Source organism: Vicugna pacos, chromosome 16 (assembly GCF_048564905.1).
Source record: "Vicugna pacos chromosome 16, VicPac4, whole genome shotgun sequence".
Lineage (NCBI taxonomy): Eukaryota > Metazoa > Chordata > Mammalia > Artiodactyla > Camelidae > Vicugna > Vicugna pacos.
This window is the reverse complement of record NC_133002.1, coordinates 2337677-2360136: the sequence shown is the minus strand read 5'-3', so window position 1 is coordinate 2360136 and position 22460 is coordinate 2337677. Positions and strand designations below refer to the sequence as shown.

Here is a 22460-nt window from a genome sequence, read left to right as displayed (position 1 = left end):
GAATTTTCTTATTTATTTTTACAGTGAACATACGTTCTTAGATTCTGTATTCACCTGGGCCCTTCTGCCAGTCCTGGACAGTGCCCGGGGCGGTGGTGGCTCGGTGTGTGTTTTTGTAGAAGATGATGAGAAGGAACAATGGTAAAGCCTCCCCAGAGGCTGCCCAGGGGCCTCGTGAAGTTTTTCTGGCCTCCTTCTGCTCTCAGTCCCCAGGATAACCCCCTTGTCCTTGGGCGCCTCTGTTCCCAGCCTAAACTCACCCGCCAGGAAGCAAGGCACTTGGGCAGTGGTGTTGATGACCTCACAGGGGCTCGGCTTCTTGTTGACAAAGGGTGGGTAGGCCAGCCCGTGGTCCCAGAACTCCTTGTTGACGGCCATGAGGCCCAGGGGACTACTGAGGTCACGGAGACGGCTGGCCAGGCTGGGCTCAGAGCCGTACACTAAGCTGGCGTCCAGGAAGGAGGTCAGGGCGTTGATCTGCTCTCGGGCCAAAGACTGGTAAGGTGGATTGGGGCAGACAAACCCAGCTCGGAAGAAAGGCATGCATTTCCCTTGAGTCATCACCTTGCGGTCATTGCGCGGGAACTGCAGAGACATTAGGGTGACTGGGCAGAGGTGGTACAGCTGGTAACCCCAGGGCAGGTCCAGATGCAGCTGGCAAAAATGCTGATGGTGTCCTCCTGGGACCCTGGGACCACACGCTGGCTCCTGGTGCCTCCTGCTGACACTATACATCTTGGGCCCCCAATACCTTGAAGTTCATGACGTCCCGCTGTGGAAAAGGGCTGAAGGGATTCATCCAATCTTTTATAGCAAAGGTTCCAAATTTTTGGTGGGGAGGGAGTCCTCCGACCCCGGCACAGGGAAGCAGAACACGAGACAGGAAAGGGTTTATTAATAATAACTGCTAACAACAGCTACCATTTGTTTATTTTGGCCCTTCCATGTGCTAGGCATTATGTATACTTTATCTCACTCTGGTCCTCATAAAACCCTGTAAGGTAGGTAATTTGGTCCCATTTTACCCAGGAGAAAACCGAGGCTCAGGAAGGTTGAGCCATGTGCCCAAGAACTTACAAACTGCAAAGGAAAGATGTGGGATTCAGAGCTAGAGTGACTTCACTCCATAGCTCACGTTCTTTATAACACAGCTCACAGCCTTGATTTATTTCAGTAAAGAAATCACTCTCTAACTGTGAAATCCCTGAAGAAAAGGTGCATCAGGGCAAGTTCCTTGTCCTTCCTGCTGGAAATTCCCATAAATACCGGCTGCTCGTTCTGACTCATCCATCAGGTTTCAGCTTTTTCTGGAAGGAGCCGTCCTGGACCCCATGGTGACTTAGAGCAACATTCCACAAATTTTACTGTGTATGAAATGAATCTCCTGGGAATCCTGATAAAATGTGGATTCTGTTTCCCAATGTCTTGGACAACAATATCTTGTACTTCTAACAAGACCCCAGGTGACACCAAATGCTGCTGGGCCGGGGACTCAGATGGCCCTCCCCAGCGCTTCCCAATTTTGCCATTAGTGGTTACTCATCCATTTCCTACACAGACCCTTCGTCCTTGAGGGAAGGGACAGTGTCTCATTTGCCAGGCACGGAGTAGATGATTAATGTCTATTTACTAAGTAAACGAGTGAGTGAATGAATAGATGTGTGAGGCTTGGGAAGCTGTCAAATCAGCATTCAAGATCTACCAAGAGGTCCTGGCTGACTGCCTGGCGGGGAACGTCTGCTACCTTAGGGAGGCAGGGGGTTTGTCAGGGATGAGCAGTTGCAGTGGCCTACCATGATGGGGAAGCAGTTGTCTCCCTGGATACAGTGCTCATCACACTGCGCTTTGGAGTACTCGCTGCTCCCCAGCTCCGTGTCCGGGGAAAAGTCCAGGTCGTGGTCCACAATCTGACCCCACTGCATGAAGAGCAGGGACCTGTTCTGGTCCAGAACACCCTCTTCATTCAGGTAGCCGACAATCTTGTTGGATACCTCACGGGCCTACGGATGGAGAGAGAAGGAGAGGGAGGAGAAGATGCTCAAGGATTTAGCTTCAACTGCAGTTTATTGAGTACCTATGATATGATAGGTGTGTTTCATCCTTATGACAAGCTTGTGAGGCAGGTGGAGACTGAGTCCTAGAGAGGTGAAGTCAATTGACCAAGGTCCTACAGCCACAAAGGGCCAGGTCTGTATGACTGGATGGCTTGCAAGGCCAGTGCCCTTTCCACTCGGAGAGGGAAAAAGAAAGACAGGCTGTTTTCTGAAGCCAGTGCCATGGAGATGCCCGGTGTCTGGGATTAGGGGGAGGGGCTCTGGGAAGAGGGCCTGCCAAGTCAGATGAGGCCAACAGAGAGGACCTCTAGGCAAACAACGGCTGGTGCACTCCAGGGGGTGGGACAGGGCAGGCGCCAGCGGGATGCAGCAGGGAGGCCATCTGCCTGGGAAACCCCAGGGCACTTGGTCTTGTTGGCAGCTGGGAAGTGACCATCACATAACCGGGCTCCGGGACCCGGGCTCTGCTGCCCTCTAGTGGCACTTTGGGGAACACTTCCAGGGAGCAATTCCAAATCTGCATCTCTCCGCCTGCGGCTCCACCGCGCACCCTTTGTCCTCCCACCTATTTCTTCTTCCTTTCCTTGAGTGTTTGGGGAGCGCATCCCTTCTCTTCTGACTCCCATCCTTCACCTGCCTGCCCGGGGCTCTCCCCGACCCCGGGCCTGCGCTCACCAGCGGGAGAGGGAAGCCGTTCCGCCTCTTCCCCCGCGTCCAGCCGAAGGGCAGGGAGAGCCCGTCCTCGTACTCCGCCGGCAGCCAGCGCGCCAACGCCTGGTTGGCGGCTCCCAGGGCGGGGTGCCTCCTGAAACAGCAAGACCCGTCCTCAGCTTCGGCCGGTCGGCCCCGGGGTCTGCTTGTCTGAAAACCCCACTGGGAATCCCCTGGGGAAGGACCTGGAGCCTCTGAACAAGGGATAGGGGGCCCGGAGGAGGTGCTTCTCAACTGTGGGGTGTCTGGGCCACTCTCACCTCCGAAGGCGCGGGGCTCCTCTGCACCGGGGAAAGGTGCTGCTTCCAGTGGGTTGCAGTGGTCTCTAGAAGGTGGGGAAGTTAGGGGGGTTCCAACAGCACAGATTCCAGCGGGACGCTAGTCCAGGAGGGTAAGGCAGTGGGAGTTCTGCCTGTAATGTCCAAGTGGCAAAGTCCTGGCTGGGTTGGGCAGGGCAGGTGGCCTGGGCAGGTGGGCTGAGCCTAGTGGGCTGTGTGTGGGGATGGGAGGCACCTGCCTTCTATACCCACCCATGGCCACTCACCCGTTATTACAGTCTCCTGTGATGGTGCGGTAAGGGCTGTTCTCGTCACATTTCACCACGGAAACTGGGACGTCACAGCCCACCTCCCAAGAGAGTGCAGTCAAGTCCAGGCTGGGGTCTGAAAGAGAAGGGATGCCAAGTGGGCTGGATTCTTCCTCCGCTTTCCGTGTTTCTGTGGACACCAGTTGGGCTGGACTCTCTCCAGTTTCTGTGGTGGTCCTGTCCCTGGCAGGATTTAAGTGAGGGGCGCTGTGGTCTTGGGAGGATAACACATTGGGAAGCTTTAGGCATCAGAGGCTTCCACGTGGGCACAGAATGGAGAGACACCAACCTCCTAATGCAGGCTGTGCTCCATCCCAGTGCCCGCAGTGAAAGGGAGGCAAGGGAGTTGGCTCTGGGGGCTTCTTTGGGGGGCTCATTTGTGAAAGTTGGCAGAGGCCCCAGCACATTTTGAATCTTGGAGTCCAAACTGCTCCCTGCTTCTCCCTACCTTGTCCCAGTTTCCTTCTTTTGCAACTTTGGAATTTGCCCAAACACCCAGGCCAGGGATCTTCCTCCACTTGATGTTTGCCCAGGGAGAACTTGTAGCCTCTTCCTCGAGTCATGACCAATCCCCTCCCTCCGTGACCCTCCGTGAGCTGTGCCATTCAGTAGGGGGTGGGGCGGAGGGGTTGGGGAGGTCATGACCAGTCCATCAGCTCATTGTTTCAGCCCCACAGCACCCAGAACAAGAGGGAAATCTCATCACCTGTGACATAATCCCAGTAAATCCCCTCGACACAGGAGGCTTAAACTGGCCCTTTCACAGGCGGAAGTGGTGACACTGTGGTTTGGGACAAGGAACTGGTGTTTATTGACATTAGTCCTTCCTCGGAACAGAGACCTAACAGATGGCGTTATAACAAAGAGCATGAATGTCCCCTCATTGCGAGCTGGCAGTGGGACCTTGCTGGGCCTGAGTTCCTCTCTCTGCAGGAAAGAGCATGGGCGTCGCTGAACTCAGCCTCTCCTTGCTCTGCAGGTCTAGGAGAGAGAGAGGCGATGGCTCCCAAGAGGAAATGCAGCTTTTGCTGGCTTCTGCTCTCCCCTGTGGCGAGATGACCCCTTCTTGCCATCAGAGGGCTGGTGAGCTTTCTGTACCTGTGACGTTGGTCTGGGTCACTTTCTGCCACAGTCTCTTTAAGGACTCCTCCCACACCTGCCCGTTGCGGATGGCTGTGCGCGTCCGGCCCTTGGCATGCTTGAGGTACTCTGAGAGCTGTCGAGTGGTGGGCACCTCAGAGCTCATGGCAGCCTTCAGCCTACAATTGAGAGCAGTGGGGGAGTCACGACCTGGCCCCCGGGCTTCGACCCTGTAGAAGGGGTGTGAGGCGCCGTGTGTGTAGGGAGGAGCTGGGTGGGGGGTGGACAGCACGCCGGAGACCTCCCCCCACTTCTGTGTTCTCTTCTGATGCCTCTGGAAAATCTCTTCTGGGAGGAGGAAGCTACAGCATGTCTTTAAGCTTTGTGACGTCTGCTTCTGAGGGAAGGCAGGCAGAGGAAGGTGAGCCCTTCCTGAATTAGAATTGGCAGGTGGCAGCTGTGCTGGCTGCTTCCAGATCTGTTGGGGAACCTCAAACTCACCTTAGCCCCAGGATGTACGGATTTAGGCTAAGAAACCCCTGACCGTGGAGCTGGCCTCTCATCGAGCCTCATGGACTGAGAATTCTAGAAACACCATGCCTCTGGGCCTCCAGTTCTGCCCACGAAAGCATCCTTTATTCCACCTGGCCCTAGAGTGAGACTGGGGTTTGTTTAGACGTGGCTGGAGCATCCAGCCTCTTGCTGCCCATTTATTTGGCCGGATGTTCAGCCTTTTTATTCTTAATTTCCCATGTATAAAATGAGAAGCCAAAAACCCTTCTACTACTAAGAAATTGGAGATTAAGGGCAAGATGTCAGAAAGTCCCTCTATGAGAACCTCCAGCCCCTCTGGTGCTCCGCTTCCTCATGTGTGAGATGAGGGGACTCCAGGAGACGATGTGTAAGACTCTCCACGAACCCCCTCTAGACTCAAGGCTCTAAGACTCAAATATTGGAAGTGGCTCAAATTCTCACAAAGACATCCCTGCTTTGGGAGTGAACTGCACAGGCTGTAACACCTGGCCTGTCCCTGTAGACCAGGTTATTAACTCTATTTCAGGTGTGAGGGGGCCTGGTGTCTCAGCCTGAGGGGCTACGTGGCTAATCACCAGACCTACGTGCTTCTAACCTCCCCTCCACCTTGGTGAAAAAGAACCCAAGGAGATAAGCCTGCTGCCTTTTGTTGCAGGAGACCTCGTGGCCCAGGGACCCAGACTCCTGCAGGTCCAGTATGGTAACCACTAGCCACATTTGGCTATTTAAATGGAAATTCATTAAAATGAAATACAATTAAAAATTCAGTTCCTCGGTGCTCTGGTCACATTTCAAGTGCTCAGTAGCCGCATGTAGTCAGTGGTTCCTGTATCGGACAGCACTGACCTAGAGTTTGGGCCTAGAGGTCACGTTTGAACCCTGGTTCCACCAGGATGGGCGTATGGATGTGACCTCCCAGTGAGCTGTGCCTCCTCTGTGAACTGGGAATCAGTGTCGCTGACACCAGCGCCCGTGGCCTTTGCAACATGCTGTCTGGGTTTGACTCCTGCTGCTACTTACTGGTGGCCTTTGGGCAAGTTACTCAACCTCTCTGTACCCAGTTTCCTTATCCACAAAATGTGGATAATGGTGGTAACCATGCAATTTGATCATTTGGCCTCAAAAACAGCTAAATCCTATAGTTGGGTTAAGCACTGCATAGGATTTGAGGGAGGAAGGAATGAGAAAGGCCAAGAGCGGACTCTGGCACAGAATAAAGCCACGTGCCTTAGCACCAGGCCACCATCTTCATCAGCCAGGTCCCAAAGGGTCCCCCACCCACGAACAAGAAAGTGGGGTTGCTGGGCCTCCCAGGGTTTCACCGAAAGTTCCCATGCAAGGTCCTATGTGCGCCTTCCTTCCTCCTGGGCCAGGGCTCCGTGCAGCCTCCTGCCTGAACCTGACTCACCCGGGAGGTACCTCCTGCTTTGCCTCAGGGTGGGGCTCCCTGGGGGGAGGCAGGGCCTTGGAGGAACTCTTTCCATCTCTAGGCCTCCACCCTCGACCTAGCCAGCATCCTCCCCCACCTGGATGGCCGCAGCAGACTCCTAACTGGGTTCCTGGCTCCTCTCCTGTCCTTCTCCCGTCCAGCTCCACCCCACTGCCGGAGGGAGCTTTTTGGAATGAAAAGCAGGCCAGGCTGCTCTCTGACTGAAGCACTTCCTTGGCTCCCCGACGATGTGTGTGAATCCACATGCTTACTGCATCCATGCTCGTGACCTTGTGCAGTCAATGCCTCTATCTAGTTCCCAAACATTTTCATCACCTGCCAAGGAGACCCTACGCCCATGAACAGTCACGTCCCATCCCTCCCTCCTCCTCCCTGGTACCCACGAATCTGCCTCTGACTCTTGGGTCCTCAGGCTCTGCCTGCGTGCTCCTCCTTTCCTACCACTGCCACCAGCACCAGCCTCTTTTCTGTTTCCTGAGCACCCTAAGCTCTTGCCTGCCTCAGGACCTTTGCTTCTGCTGTTCCCAGACCCTGGAATGCCATCCCCCCAGCTCTCTACATGGCTGGCTCTTTCTCGCCCTCCATCTGGCTTCCCGGATCCCTGCACCTGGAGCCGCAGCCACTGCTCTGTTTATTTCCTTTCTTGTCCTTCTCACAGATCGTGAGTTGCTGGATTGTTTGTTTGGGTGCTTGTGAACAAGATGTTTAAACGTAGATTCTTGACATCTCCACGAGGCCCCAAGTCCAAGAACTAACCAGTGGGGGCAAGTTTGAAAGCAAGGCTGGTGGTCCTGTGCCGCGCAACTCCCAAGGGAGGTGCTGAACACTGATTTTGTGGCTTTTATTCTGCCCCGCCTTCGGGCTCTGACAGGATTGACATTAGGGAGGGAGAGAGAATTTTCATTCGGAGATGGTTTCCCTGCTGCCACCATGGGGCTTCCTCTTTGGACTAATTCTAGTGACAAGGGACTTAACAGGCAGCTCCACTGTGTGTTTGTGGCTGGTGATTGACACCTGCCCAAAAGGCCTAAAGAAAACAAGAAAAGAAGAGGCGGCTGGTAAGAGCAGAGTAAGCCAGACAGGGCGGCGCTGGGCCCCAAATCCGCACATCCTCCAGCAGCAGGGGAAAGTCTCCTGGAGCCTCTTTAAAAAGGACCTGACTCGAGAAGGTGTGGCGAGGGGAGAGGGAGTGAGCCCCAGGCTCCTGGGCTGAGGGTTGGAGCTGTGAGCTGCTGGCCGGAAACTTCTCTGGGTCAGAGAGTTGGCAGCAAATCTCTGAGAGCCGAAAAGTGCCCAAGGAGGGAAGGCGCTTCTGACCCACCCCCCTTCCACCCTCACCCTCAGGCATTAAGTTGTCCCGGTGACTTAGACTTTGCCATCCTGCCCCCCTCCTACCTCCCCCAGCTCTACCCCTGAGAGTCAGAAACCTGGGCTGGGGGAGGGGGACAAACTGGACCAGGCGCCCTTCTCTCACTGTGAGAGCAGGAAGCAGCGCTGAGCTGAGGAAAGTGAGACGCTCTGGGCTTCATCTTCTGACGCTGACACTTGAATTCCTGAAAGGACACTGTTCTTGGGACTAGAAGTGACCAGAGCACATCTTGTCCTCTAAAAGTCAGCCCAAAGGTTATGGGACCGCTTGAGAGTTTACTCAAGGGCCAAGGAGGAAGGAAGCCCCAGGAGGCAAGAGTAAGGTGGCCCCTCAGGCTTTCTGAGACTCTGGTATGCGTGACCCAAGGAATCACTCAGCCACGTGGAAGAAAGTGCTTGTAGGGTCAGGTTAGACATCCCCTTCACGGTAACTTAGAGGCTGAGGATTTAGGAATTGTGGGCTGTTACTCCTACTTGCCACACACGCCCGCAGGTGAGGGTGGAAGGGCAGGTTGTATAACCGCGTTGGCTCCCTGGCTTGTCAGGGCGGGCCCAGGTGTGCTCATCGTGAACGGGAAGCCCAGGAAGGGGGACACATGCGGTGTGTGCGTCTCACCTACCTGGTCCGGGAATCCAGGAAAGCCTTGTTGACGTGAGCCTTGACCTGGCGCACGGCGTCAGACATGGCGGCAGCGGCGGTCTGCGCTTGGATGGGGCGGAGCAAGGAGCAGGGTGTCAGACTCCACTCTTTGGAAGAGCCCTTGCTTCTGTTTCCCCTCTTTCTCAGCCATTAGCCCCCCCCTCAGATCTGAGCAGGCAGAAGACCAAGACTGAAAACATTCACCAGGAGAAAACACCTCGAATGGTAAGAATACTCTCTGATTCTCAGTAAGCTGTCAGTGTTGTTCTCAGGGGTCCACTACAATATAGTCATCCCTCCGTATCCACAGGGATTTGGTTCCAGGACCTCCCAGGATGCTCAAATCCCTCGTATAAAATGGTATAGTATTTGCATATAACCTATGCACATCTTCCCATATTCTTTCAATCATCTCTAGATTACTTATAATACCCAACGCAATGTAAATGCCATGTAAATAGTTGTAAATCCAATGTAAATGCTATGTAAATAATTGCAAGAGTGGGTATTTTTTGGGGGGGAGCTTTCTGGAATTTTTTTTTCTGATTACTTTTCATCCACTGTTGGTTGAATCTGCTGATGCAGAACCTGCAGATACTGAGAGCTAATTGGACCCAGTGATGGGATTCAGAAAGTCTGTGACCACTCAGGTTGGCTCTGGCTACTGGTGCGGATTTTTTTGGTTCTTGGTGAGGCGGACCCGTAAGCTAGTCCATCAAAGGGCTTGGCTGATCACCAGGACCCTGAAGTAGGGAAGGGGATGGAATAGAGTAAAAGTGAGATTCCTTGTTTTCACTCGTACTGGGGTCTGGAGATTAGGGGGGCAGGATATAGTCTCTAAACAAGGAGGGTATAGTGGCTTAAATAATGCCCCTCCAAAATATATGCCAACTGGAACTTTATTTGGAAATAGGGTCTTGGCAGATTTACCTAATTAAGATGAAATCATATAGGTACAGGATTAGAATGGGTTCTAAATCCAGTGACTGGTAGTCTTATAAAAAGAGAAGAGGACACACACAGAGAAGAAGATCATGTGCAGATGGAGGCAGAGCTTGGAGTGACGCAGTTATAAGCCAAGGATTGCTGGGAGCCATCAGAAACTGGAAGAGGCAAGGAAGGATTCTTCCCTAGAGTCTTCAGAGGAACATGACCCTGCCAACACTTTGATTTTGGACTTCCAGCCTCCTGAACTGTGGGAGAATAAATTTCTGTTGTCTTAAGCCACCCAGTTTGTGGTCCTTAGTTACAGCAACCCCGGGAAATCAACACAGAGTGGCCCTTACCATTGGTGTCAGATGCTGCAGCCTGGAACAAGGTCAGGGAAGCCAAAAGGACTGGGAGATGGAGAAGGACCCGCATCACTGAAACGAGACCCAGGATCATGGCGTGAGCCTTGGAGAGTCCCCATGGTGGGGAGCTGAATCACAGAAAGGGGATGATAAAGCAAAAAAAGCCCAGAGAATGCCAGACACCCTGACATTGGGGCAGAGGAGGGGAAACCACAGTAACTAAGCATCTCCCGTGTGTGCAGGTCCACGGTAGGTACTGAGAGATGGAAAGGAAGGAGCTCAGGCTTCGGGGTCAGGAGGTCCTACGTTGTAGTTCTCCACGTGCTCTAACTAGCTCTGTGACATCGGGCAGGTTACGTAACATTTCTGGGTCCTTGGCCTGCCATGTGAGGGGGTTGGACCAAGTGACCCAGGATGTCTGATTCTGCTCTGACAGCCTGTGACTCAAGGTTCTGTACCTGTCTTGTCACCGGTGACAAATGCTGTTACCAAATCTGGTACACATCTTAGGAGTTCCCCTTCCCCTTTCCCCTCAGGATGAAAGCCATCCTCCTCTGGCCCAGCACAAGAGAATGTGCCGGAGACACAGATGCTCAGTTTCTACCTTCAGAAGCCGGCAGGGGCTTTACCCCCTGTCAGAGAGCCATCTTGATGGGAACACATGAATGAAAGTTGTGACAAAGCTCAAGGTGCCCCGGAGCTTACAGCTGTGTGCCAGGTTGCCTGGAGAGATTCCAGCTCTTCGATTAACCCCTGCATCGTGAGCTTTAAACTCTGACCCTAGATTGTCAGATTAAAAGCATGCAGCTTTGTTTGCTTTGGGGCTTAGGGTGTTCATTAGATTTGGTGGAATAGACCCAAAATATCTTTCAAGGAGATACTAGCTCCAGCCTTGGAGGTGGCCATGGAATGCAGATGGAATGATGGTGTATCTAGACTGTGTTCACAAGAGGGCCCCATAGTGTGCCTTCACTGACTGAACTGCAGAAACGCACCCTGGAGAAGGTCCTCAGATTGGCTGCCCTCTCCAGATCTACTTGAAGCTCCCTAAGAGGAATCGTGGGTCTGGAGTTTTGCCTGAGAAACCATCCAGGTGGTCTTCCAGACATTCTCTGGATAATCTCCAGAAAAGGAGACCTGTGTATCTGGACCAGATAATTTCAGGCCCCCCTGACACCCCCACACCTCCTCAGTCTTTCCCTCTGACCTTTGATGATCTCCCTAAATAATTTTTATCTTGTTGAATGTACTTTTTGTAAGCTTACTTGAGAAAAAAAAAAGACAAAGTATGAATAAATGCCTATCTGGTCAAGATTCTCTCCAGCACTTTTTTTTTTTCCCAAGAGGAAATCTCAGACAGTTGAGATTGACGCCTCAGTGGGCTCCTGTCCTTACACCTCTACGAGTGGAAACATTGTCCTCCTTTTTGTGATTTGAGGAGATCACTGAGCCAGCAGAAATCTAGCCTTTCAAGAAAACAAAGATGATGGTTTTGGAAAATAAAAAGCATCATTGATATTATTTTATTATTAAAAAATTTGGGGGGGTAATTAGGTTTATTTATTTATTTGTTTATTTCTTCTTCATTCATGCATTCAATGGAGGTACTGGGGATTGAACCTAGGACCTCACACATGCTAGGCATGCACTCTACCACTGAGCTATACCCTCCCCAATATTATTTTATATTGTGGTAAAAACACATAGCATAAAATTTGCTGTCTTCACCATTTTTAGCCATACAGTACAACAGTGACAAGTATATTCACACTGATGTACAAGAGATCTCTAGAACTATTTCATCTTGCAAAACAGAAACTCCACCCACTAAATGCCAACTCTCATTTCCCCCCTCCTCTCCTCCCAGCCCCTTATCATTGGTTTTTTTTTAAGAGAACTGATGGGTACACAAGTATTCATTATATTATTCTTTCAATGGCTAATGTATTTTATAATAAATCAAAAACAAAAATTAAAAGGTTAGTCTATGAAAAGATGTATCATCTGAGAGAGACCAAGGAAGAAAAATATCGTAGCCAAAGAAATAAAAGTTGAGAAATCTGAACAGGAAAAGGTCCTTAGATACTCATTTATCCTCTCCTTTCCTTGGAACCCCCTTCATACTTCCCTCACTGAAAAGTGGTAGGTGGGAACCTCAAGGCCAAAGCTAAATTATTTTCCATGTCTTGACCGTCTTTCCTGGTGGGCGTGAACAAAGCATATGGGACAGAAAGCCGAGCCAAGCAAAGTTCATGCCACTGGCGGCAGGGGGTGTGCAGAAAGATCCTGGAGGCACACTCCAGAGCCAAGAGGCTTCTGGGATGTTTGAATATTTACCCACATTCTTATCATCATACTCAGTGCAGAGACCATTTCCCAAGCCCTTTGGTTTGCATCAAAGCTTGGAGTCTTCCCTGGGACATGAAGCACTATCTGGAGACAGAGCTCTTTCCTATGCCATGCCTTCTCTGCCCAATAAACTCCTATTCATTCTTCAAAACCCAGGCCAAGTGCCACCTTTTCTATGAAGTGTACCAGATTTCTCCAGGCCAAGTTAGGCCATTTCTTTTTCTGTCCTCCCACAGTGCTTTACTCATATCTCATGTTACTGTTTCCCCTATGGAGATCATGAGCTCCTCAAGAGCTGTATCTTACTGGCTTTTGTTTCTTCCAGTGCCCAAGCCTAGTGTTGGTACAAAATAGGTTCTGAGTACTTGCTGAATGAATGAAACCCCTAGGGCAGAGAAATCCAACATCTGGAGGGTGCAGAGGCAGAGGGTGGTGATGGTCCCTTAGCAGGGTCCTCCCACCTTAATGTGCCTACTCATCACCTAGGGAACTTGTTAAACGCAGATTCTAACTCAGAAGGTCCTAGAAGGGGCCTGAGAGCCTGTACTTCCAACAAGCTCCCAGGTGATGCCGATGCTGCTGCTCTGCCGACCACACTGAATGTCACGACCTCCAAGAGTCTGGCTCTCAGACTTGCTCAGAAGTCACCATGGGGGCTACAGGAAGGACTGAGAAGGGAAGGCATCAGAAGGATTCTTTTCCGTGAATGGTGAGAGGTCTGTTGAGGGTGGTGGGAAGGGCCAGTAGGAAAATCAACAAACACCCCATCACCCCCCGAATGCTCTGTTTGATCTTTTGAGCAGTTCCAGTATCAAGAGAAGAATGGAGAAGAGAGAGTTCTTATCACACTCTCTACTGCAGAACAAAATCCACCTGAGCCATAGGGTTTGGGACACCTAATTACATTTAAAAATAAAAAAAACTGATTCAACCACTCCATTCTCCCAAGACAAAGCCCATCTAAATATCGCTGCATTCATAAATCTGATTGAGAACCAAGTGTCCATACAGCACTAAAGACACCTGAGACTAGACATTCAGGGCTAACTAGATGTTCAGGGCTGCTGTCGGAAGCATGAGCTGCTGGAAACAAGATGAAGATCCGAGAGCCCTGGGTCAGGGAACCCTTTAAAACACTGCAGACTTTTCCCTATAGTTTGGTGGTCGCATCATATCACACCAGTCTCAAGAACACCATGTGTCATTCTGTGACTAATTTCCCCCAACTTTCTGTGTGACCTGGACCCGTGATCTCTCTGAAGCCTCAGTTCCCAACAGGATGGATGAGAGATCTATGGTACCTTCTAGCCCTAAGAGTTTATGATTCTATGACTCAGTTTTCAGACTCAGAAATGCCTCCTTATCCAACAAAGGGATTCAATCACATTCTCCCTTACACAAAATGGGGATGACCTGCCAGGGTGGCAGCCAGAGCTGGCAACAGAAAATGCCTGATGAAGACAAGTCCAAATCCAGTACCAAGCTTTCTGAGAAGTCTTTAGGAAATTTCATCATCAACTGCACAGAAACCAGGAAAGATTAAAATTAATGACTCTTACCTGCCAAGGGCCTTGGCCTCCTGTGGCAGCCAGGTGTGTTTCTCTGCTTGAAGGAGTTGGTTTTTATACCGTCTATCATAATTTATTTCTGGGAGAGGCCCAGAAGGAAAGATTTTGAGGGGCTGATGTGGCTTGGAGGAGACGCTTAGGTTCAGCGGGAAACACCCTGTGACTCTAAGGCAGACGCATGAGGAAACTGCAGAATGGCAGGGACTGGTTGATACAGTATCACTGACTCTGGGTGAAGCAAAATCCTCTTCTTCCCATGTTCCAGGTCAAATACGGAGTCCTGCTGCAGTCATGGAAGGCAAACCTCCAATCTCTGAGCAGGCTTGTCCCTTTTATGCCCTTAATGGGATCTGAATAGCTCTCAAAATTAGGAACAATTAAATAAACGGCTCTCTTCTCCATTCATTTTTCACTATCCTTTGATTCCTCCCTTACCTTTCACCCAATCCATTGTGGAAGCCAACAGAGATTTAAAATGATTTCTATTTTTTAATTTTTATGTTTTGAGCGAGGTAATTAAGTTTATATGTTTATTTATTTAAATGGACGTACTGAGTGTTGGACCCAGGACCTCGCGCATGCCAAGCACACACTCTATCGCTGTGCTATTACCCTGCCCCCTAAAATGATTTTTAAATGTTGACTTTTTCTGGCCCAAGTTTTAAAATACTGCCCTTTCTTGGCCACCAGAGAAGTGAGAAGAGCCCTGGACTTGTCCCCACCTCTGTCCCTGTGTGGCTGTGGACAAGTCATTCACCTTCTGGTGCCTGATACACTTTAGTTGCAAAATTGATGGCTGGTTTAGATGATTACTAACGTGCTATGACTTCATACCTTCTATGGGGCAATCATTACAAAACACCAATATCTGGGAATTTAATAATTTAAAGCCCAAGTATAATGTTACATACCATCAAGTTCATTAAATCCATACAGGAAGGAAACAGGAAGGTTCAACGAAAATGAAATTTCATAAAAGTGTATTTTACAGACTGACAACACATTAGCCTTTTTATGAAATTATACTTTGGGGTGAAGATACTCTGGAGGACTATCAGAAACTCATCATCCAAAAACCAACCCCCTGAATTTACCTTCCAAAAAGTGATATTCCTTTGCTCTGGCTGATGGAATGGAGTTAGAAGCTGCTTCTCTTGTGGTGAATCCAGGCAAATGAGCTGGGCATCTCGAAAGAAGGCAGCTGTCCAGGAAAGGTAGTGAGAGACTTCAGGCTCTTCTTGTTTTCTTTGAAAGACATTTCTGCTTCTCAGCCAAGTTTTTCTTTGTCTGATCCTTCCCTGAACTTTGAAGCACGTGTCTCAAGGCTCTCGCCTCTGGGTTTCGAGACTTATGATTTAATGAAGGTGTGTCTTTAGATGGATTTTGACCTAGTTGGTTCTGAATGATTTCAAAATGAAACTTCCTTCTGGAAGAGCATATAGGATAACGCTGTCTTCCTGTGTGCAATATATAGTGAGCTACTGGAGTCAAGGTAAGAGCAAAATGCAGATCTGACTGTCCCTGGGTCTTGATCGTGTTATGAGATGATATGATGTCTTAGGTTCGATCTTTTTGGAATGGGCAGGGGTGGGGCAGTGTCAGCTCCAGACGAGGGTGGTCCTTCCTTTGTTCTGGGCATGAGGCATACCTGGAGGCAGTCACAGTGGATGTGTAACTGTCCTGTGGCTAATCTGTATTTTCAGAGCTTTGCTGACATGTAATGATGTGTTCCTGGACTTACTCAATCTAGTCAACTCTGTTTAGCATAGTTAGATGTCTCCCCATTAGAAAATGGCAAATTGGCCCATAAGAAATGGAGATTGGAAGACAGGAAGTCCAGTAGAAGGCTAAGAAGGCCAACAGCTTCTCAGGTATGGGGGCAGAGATTCCAAGAGATTTTAGTAACAGCAGCAGAAGTGGCAGGAAATACCCAGTGAAGATCACGGGCACATGGTCGTGTGCGCACACACACACACATTTTCCAGGAATTCGGTTTATAGATGAGGCTGACCTTGGACATGGTTGGTTCTCCTCTTCTACTTTAAGAGGTAGAATTCTGCGTGCTGTACATACACTGCATGCTGATTAAAGGGACATCCATGGTCAGTGACAAAGTGATCTCTCTGTATGAGGTGACTTAAGTTCTTACACTGGCCTTCTCGCCATCTCCACCATTTTGGATGATACCTTCCTTGGAAACCCAGCTGGTCCCTTCCTCAGCTGTCTGTTTTCACCCATCTTCTGCTGGCTTGGCTGTCAATCACAGCTGGACAGCTTATTTTTTTCTTTCCTGGCTAAAATGCATTTCCTCTTGTTGGTTCTCAGAACACCAAACTAATGGACTTCTTGTCCCCCAATGGTTACCCTCTCTGAGACTCACCCACTTTTCACCCCAGGAAAGGGAGGAACCCAGGTGCTCTGGTGTAAGCCATCCTGGCCTTAGGAGAGGCGTGGAGATGGCAAAGGTTCTCTGAATGGTGACCCTGGCAGCCAGAGGCCCTTGGAAAGGATGGGAACACTGCCAGGCAGCCCCTTTCAGAGTGAAGAGGGATTTATGGAAGAGAAAAATGTCTGGGATGGTTTGTGTATCTCCCTCAGCAGACAGAAAGAGGCCCCACTGTCTTCTCTAACTATTTTTTAGTGGGAGGATTCATTAGATGCTTGGTGGCTTCTGAAATTGCCGTAACACAAGGGTTCTGAGTGGCAAACTCAGTATCAATGAGTTTCTCCAATTAGCCACAGAATGTTGGACCCAACTCTAGTAGAGTTGGCAGAGGGGGTTCCCAAGAACTTCTCTGCTGGAGTGGGCAGAATGCTGTTCCTTCCTTTTCTCCATTAATCAAAAATCCTCTTTTTGGTCAAGGCCATTCTCCTATTTCCCATTGGTATTCTGTCTCCCTGTCCTTTCATTTCTCCCTCATAGGTATTCATTGAGCACCTGATATTATGTGCTTCTGGTCTTTTTCCTCTCCTTATTCCCAATCTTCCTCCTTCTCAATTAACATACAGATGATGAGGTTGGAAACCAGCGAGTTATCCCAAGTGCTTCTACTCTTCTTTTTTCTCTTCCTCTTCCATCCTCCCATCTCCCATCTCAGTCACCAATTCCTGTCCATTTGTCCTTCATAAGTCTTTTGCATCTGTCATCTTCTAGCCTTCCCTACATTCTGGTTCTGCTCTGACTCACCACAGTTTTGCTTCAAGACCACATCCTTCTCAGTGGCCTCCCTGCCACCAATCCTCTCCACCCCTTCCTTTGCTCCAGGGCTCTCTGCTACCCGCAGGACAAAATCTCAAGCTTTAGCCATGGTTCTATCTTGCCTACCCCTCTATCTCTCCCAGTCCATCACACATCACTCCTCTGCCCAAGCTCTTCGTTCCACCCAAACTAACCCATTAACATTTTTCCCCAACATGCCCCGCACATTCCTGCTCTGCCTCTTTTTCTCTGCCATCCTCCATTCCTGGCTTGCTCTCTCCCTTCTTGTCCGAGCCCAATATCTAGCTCAAGCCCTATCTTCTTCATGAAGCCTCCCCTATCTGCCGAGCCCCAGGGAGCATCGTATATTGCTTCTCTTTCTCTCTCCTTTGCTTTTCCTATTTATTATCTCTTTATGCCTCTTTCCTGTTGCCCAGATTAGCTCCTAAACTCCTCAAGAGCTCTAAATTATACTGGGCAATCAGTAATATTTATTTTGATGATAAAGATGATGACATTGGTGCAAACGTGACCTTGGCTTAACTTCATCATTCAAGCCTAAGTTCTTGACCGTCAGCTCTAAAACTTGTTTCTGGAAACCATTTCTGACTTGACTAAAATACTGTGGCTGTTCAAAGTGTAGCTAGAGGGTATAGTTTCTGAATTTTTCTCTTCTCTCTTTCATCTTCCCCAAGGTACAGCCCCACTGTCCATCCTGAGCTGTACAAAAACAGACAGGCCAGGACATGGTGAGGAGCATCTGGATCTTGGTCCTTTCACAGTTGGGTGAAAACAGCAGCTCAAGTCTGTTTTCCAGCCTGAAGGGGGAACTTCAACGCCTGTTTCCCAGATGGCGGAAGAAGCTTTCGGAAGCAACAGAACCCACGCACCCTAGTCTTGTAAGGTTCCATCCTTAGGTCTGTTTGCCAGAAGCAGGCTGGAGTTCTGCATGGACGTCGCTGAGAAGACACCCCGCTCCACTGCTGGCTAGCCCAGCACGAGTAGGCGGTGCCCACTGGGTGCCAGGGAGCACCCTCTGGGACTTACCCCAAATGGCAGATCTCACTGCTTCTTCCCGGGGCTCCACCCAGATGATCTGGGGCGGGGGTGCAGCTCTGGGAGACCGTGATGGAGGCTGGATGGGGTGAGGTGCTGTAACAGAAGCCCTTCTGCTCTACTGGGAGCCCGGGGAGGGCAAAGCGGTTATTTGCCTCTCACTCTTCTCACAGCGCTAAGAAGGGGGCAGAGGCCAGGGGAGGGGAGAGAAAGAGGCTTTACTGTCCTGCTTTCTTGTTCTTCCCTTTGGAAATACAGGGCTTTCAAGACTCTATAGAATGTCCCTCTACTCTGCAAACAATAGGGCATGGGTAACGCTTTTTAACTATGGCTTCTGATAGGCCTTTAACAAAAGAGGAGTATGACCAGGTACTCCAGGAGGAAACAGACTCTGCAGCTTCTTTGATAGCTCATACCTTTTAAAATAAAATTTTTATTTAAGAACAGTTTTAGATTTACAGTATTATTGCAAAAGTAGTACAGAGAGTTCCCATATACCCAGTCTCAGTTTCCACTGTTGTTAACCTTCTACATCACCGTGGTACATTCGTCACAATTAATGAACCGATATTGTTACGTTATTATCAGCTCAGATTCGACATCTCACATTTTAACTTAGGAAAGTCACACTTCTGTGTGCTCCTCCAGAACTCATCTGTGTCTGTTTTACGATGTAAAAATTTAAATTTACTTAACATCAAGCTAAAATGGACACCCCCAGGGACCATGAGCCGTGCTTAGCCTGTGCTCTGGGTTCTCTGAGTTACTCCGGCTATCCCGGGGAGGCGTCCAGCCAGCTTAGGTAGCATGTGCTGTGGAGAGTGAGCCTGGAGTGAGGTCAGAAGATCTATCTCCCTGGGTCCCGACAACTCTACTCAGTAGATGTGTGACCCCAGGCAGTCACTCCGTCTCTGAACCTCGCCTTCCTCCTCTGGCCACTGGGAACAATAGTGCCAGCCTGTATCACGAGGCGCTGTGACAGCCAACTGCCACCATGGATGCAGACACGGAAAGCATGATTCATGGGTAAGCGATGAATATGGAGATGAGTTCTTAGTCATGAATTTCCCCCCTGAATCCCAGCCCAGTGCCTGGGGCACTGCTACTCCTGATAATTTAATTCAGTCCAGGACAATTTAAATAATAATAATAGTGAGCAGCTACTTCAGCATAAACTTGTTCTTGAGGCATGCTGTCTGTTCGCTGCCTCATCTGAATCCCCAGTTACTGAGGAGGCCAGAAGCTAAACCTAAGACCCACGTCCTCTCTGCTGGGTTGCATTTCACAGGCTCGGGGGTAGGGGGGAGGAATGGAAAGTTTCCTTTCTTTTCTTTTCTTTTTTGGCTTCTGCTGCTGGACTTCCGGTTGGTCCTGGTGACGATGCGGGTCCCTCCCACCATGGGCTGCTTCTGATGAGGAGAAAGAAAGAGTTCATAGGGACTGTAGGCTCTACCCTATCTCCCCAGCAAAGCTAGGCAGCTCTCGTTTTTCCATCTGGGGGTGGTGTGGATGTGCAAAACACTGTCTCCAGCCTAAGGAAGCAGCTGCCCACACAGGATTTCTTCTCTTGAACTCGGCCACTCAGGCTAGATGCTGCCACTTCTCAGAAGTCCCCGTGGGCCTGGCTACTGCCCAGGGGTGATGCCTGTCTCCCGGAACATAGCCTAGCAGGGTTTCCTAGCCTCACATCCTAAAACCAGCCTGCAGTGCTGACAGTTACTCACGTTTTCTCTTTTCCCTTCTGGTTGCAAACTCTAGGAGGCTCACCTTAATCCAAGTACCTGGGCCCCCTGAGTCAATGACCTCACTCTTAGCTTCCCCTGGCCAAAGCCTAGAATTTCCCCCCTGAATCCCAGCCCAGTGCCTGGGGCACTGCTACTCCTGATAATTTAATTCAGTCCAGGACAATTCAAATAATTCTGCATTGAGCAATCGTTTGGGTGCCCCGAAGACACAAAGATAAATCGAGCCTGGTTCTTCCTCTTAATAAGCTCACTGATCAGTGGGGCAGAAAAATATAGAAAAAGGTAATTGTTCACTTATTGAGCAAGTGTCTATCATGTACGTGCCAGGCACTGATGTTCTGAGATGTCTTGGGACTCAAGATAGATCTGACTTCTGCCTCTGTGGAGCTTAGAGTTGACAATAATTTTTTTAAATAACATTTTTAATTGTATGACTGCAAAGTGTGAGAGTGTAACCTGTCTTTGATTCAGCCTTCCTGGAACTTATAAAATCTACAAAAATAAAATAGAAGCCTACAGTCTCAGATTAGGGATCTGCGAATTTTTGGCTCATCGCTGCATCTGGAGCAAGAGATCATGGCTCCAACAAGTGTAGCTCTGATCATTCCCCTTTGTGGGATATTTTCAGTGTTCACATAACCCTGGATTTCCTTTGCTATTTTTGTCTTTTAAAATGCTCCAAGAAATCTAATGTAGAAGTTCCTCTTCTTAATACAATTAAGCTGTATCACCATGGGCTGATGGGCTAAAAGAAGTTGCTGACAATCCTACACCCTGAAATTTCCCCATCCTCCTATTGCAACAGCATGCGTTGTACATGAACCCTCTTTCAGGGCACATCAGTTTAACTCCTTGCTATACAGAGTGTGGTCCATGGATCAGCAGTGTTCGCATCACCTGGGAGCCTGTCAGAAGTGCAGACTCAGTTCCCTCCCTAGACCTACTGATCGGAATCCTCATTTGAACAAGATCCCCAGGTGATTTTTTGCATATTAAACTTCAAGAGGCAGACAAGCCAATTATTTCAGACCACCTAAAGAGGATTGCTAACCTTCCAAGCCAGGATCAAGCCCTGTCTCTCCAGGTCGGCCCATTCCATCAAGTTTCAGATCTGTTCCTTATAGCATTCCTACTTACTGGCACCAAATGCTGCAACACTTAGCATGCATTTGCTGGGTCCAAGTCACCAAAAACTCAACTCAAATTGGCTTAGCTACTAGGGAAATGTTCAAGGTGGATGCGGGATACGATAATGGGTGGTCATTATCCTATGTTTCCATATTTTTGTTGTCATTTTTGTTATTTTTCTTTTGTAAAAAATTGTGGTAAAATACACAAAACATAAAATTTGCCATCTTAACAATTTTAAGTTCAGTACTAAGTATATTCACATTGTTGTGCAGTCAATCTCTGTTCCACATTTTTGATCATCTGAAATATAAAAATGGTAGTATCTACAAATCCCAAATTCCCAATTTATCCCTCCCCACCTCCTTTCCCCCTCTGATAACCATAAGTTTGTCTTTGAATATAGACTTATAAAAGATCATCGCTAATTTGGGAAAAGTCAATGGATTTTAATGAGATTAAACTTGAAATAATCTTAGAGTTGGCAGAAAGTTCTGCCATTTATTAGAATGTATTGAAGAGATTAATTTCTTTATATTTCCAGGAGAATACCAAGAGGAGAAACATGGAAGGTAAATTTTTAAGTCCCTGTGTTTCCAAAAACTGAAACCTCTTCTTAAAGGGGGAGAGGCCATAGGAACCAGCGTTCTCAGAGTTCTGCCATTTAGAACACTCCTGTTGCTCCACGTCTTGACATGCCACTGAAGACCTGCGCTAACTTGTTGGGACGCACTGTAGAGAAAATGGGGCTGCCCACGATAAAGCAATTAATTGTCAAAAGCTGAGCATGTTTCTTAAGAAAAGGCATTTGAGATCTGGCTAGGACTTACAAATGAACTGTTTCAGAGGCTGAGTTTCTGGATCCTGCTGACCTATTTTATTCTCCTCTGATTCGGGTAATGTCCATGTGGTAATAATACCTGCACAGTCCCACCTGTTCTGCCTGTTGACACACTGCCTGGAAGGGGCTGGGGAAAGGTGAGGATGCGCACTCTCTTGGTGCCCTGAATAAGCTGGCCCGTAAGTAACACTCCCACACCAGAGTTTTCTGGGATTAACCTCTCCAAAGCATACTTGTAGCAGATATTGTTGGTGCCCTGCCCAGGTTCCCTTGACCAGATGCTGAGCATAACAGCTCATCCCAGACTGCCCTTGGCTGATGGAAGCTATCTAGCCCAACAGCATGAGTTCCCATGAGGTTCCATTCCATTTCTTCCAGGAACTCAATCATTTCTCCAAGGAGCCCTGATTCCTTCTGATGGAGAATGATATTTAGAAACCAAGTCTGGGTACTGGGAATGCTCATTTCTGCTGGAGAGTAACTGCTTCTGGACTCTGTCAGTGGGCAGAGCTAGGTACCGTGTGGATGGGTAGTACTCATACATACTTAAAATTCGTATTTCATGTCTGACTCTGTCTTTATACATATCTTTTAAAATACCCAGGGGTTTTATTGCTAACTCTGATTAGGCACCACAGGGTTCATTCTTACCTTTACCTCCTTTCCTTGCTTGTAATTTCTTTCTCAGACAGTCAGAAACATGGCTCTTGTTATGTCCAGTAGTTTATTATTTGTTCAACCCTAGTATACATAGAAAATGGTTTCAGAATTGAAACTCATACCCCTTTGAGAAAGAAATTTGCCAACTTGAGTAGGGCGTTTGTGGACAGTTTTTTGTCTTTAGCCTTCAGTTTCCATT

At 48.9% G+C, this 22460-nt stretch overlaps 1 protein-coding gene across 1 annotated transcript in view; it reads right to left on the bottom strand.

Annotated features, from left to right (window-relative positions):
* Window positions 1-22460, bottom strand: part of LPO (lactoperoxidase) — a 38049-nt gene that overhangs the window by 11971 nt on the left and 3618 nt on the right. The window contains exons 3-10 of the mRNA XM_072940183.1: window positions 22253-22342; window positions 9710-9787; window positions 8404-8488; window positions 4450-4610; window positions 3310-3427; window positions 2730-2859; window positions 1794-2000; window positions 261-585 (exon numbers count right to left, since the gene is read on the bottom strand). Coding sequence (XP_072796284.1) covers window positions 261-585; window positions 1794-2000; window positions 2730-2859; window positions 3310-3427; window positions 4450-4610; window positions 8404-8488; window positions 9710-9785 — 1102 coding nt within the window. The 5' untranslated portion in view covers window positions 9786-9787; window positions 22253-22342. The remainder of the gene's footprint in view (window positions 1-260; window positions 586-1793; window positions 2001-2729; window positions 2860-3309; window positions 3428-4449; window positions 4611-8403; window positions 8489-9709; window positions 9788-22252; window positions 22343-22460) is intronic.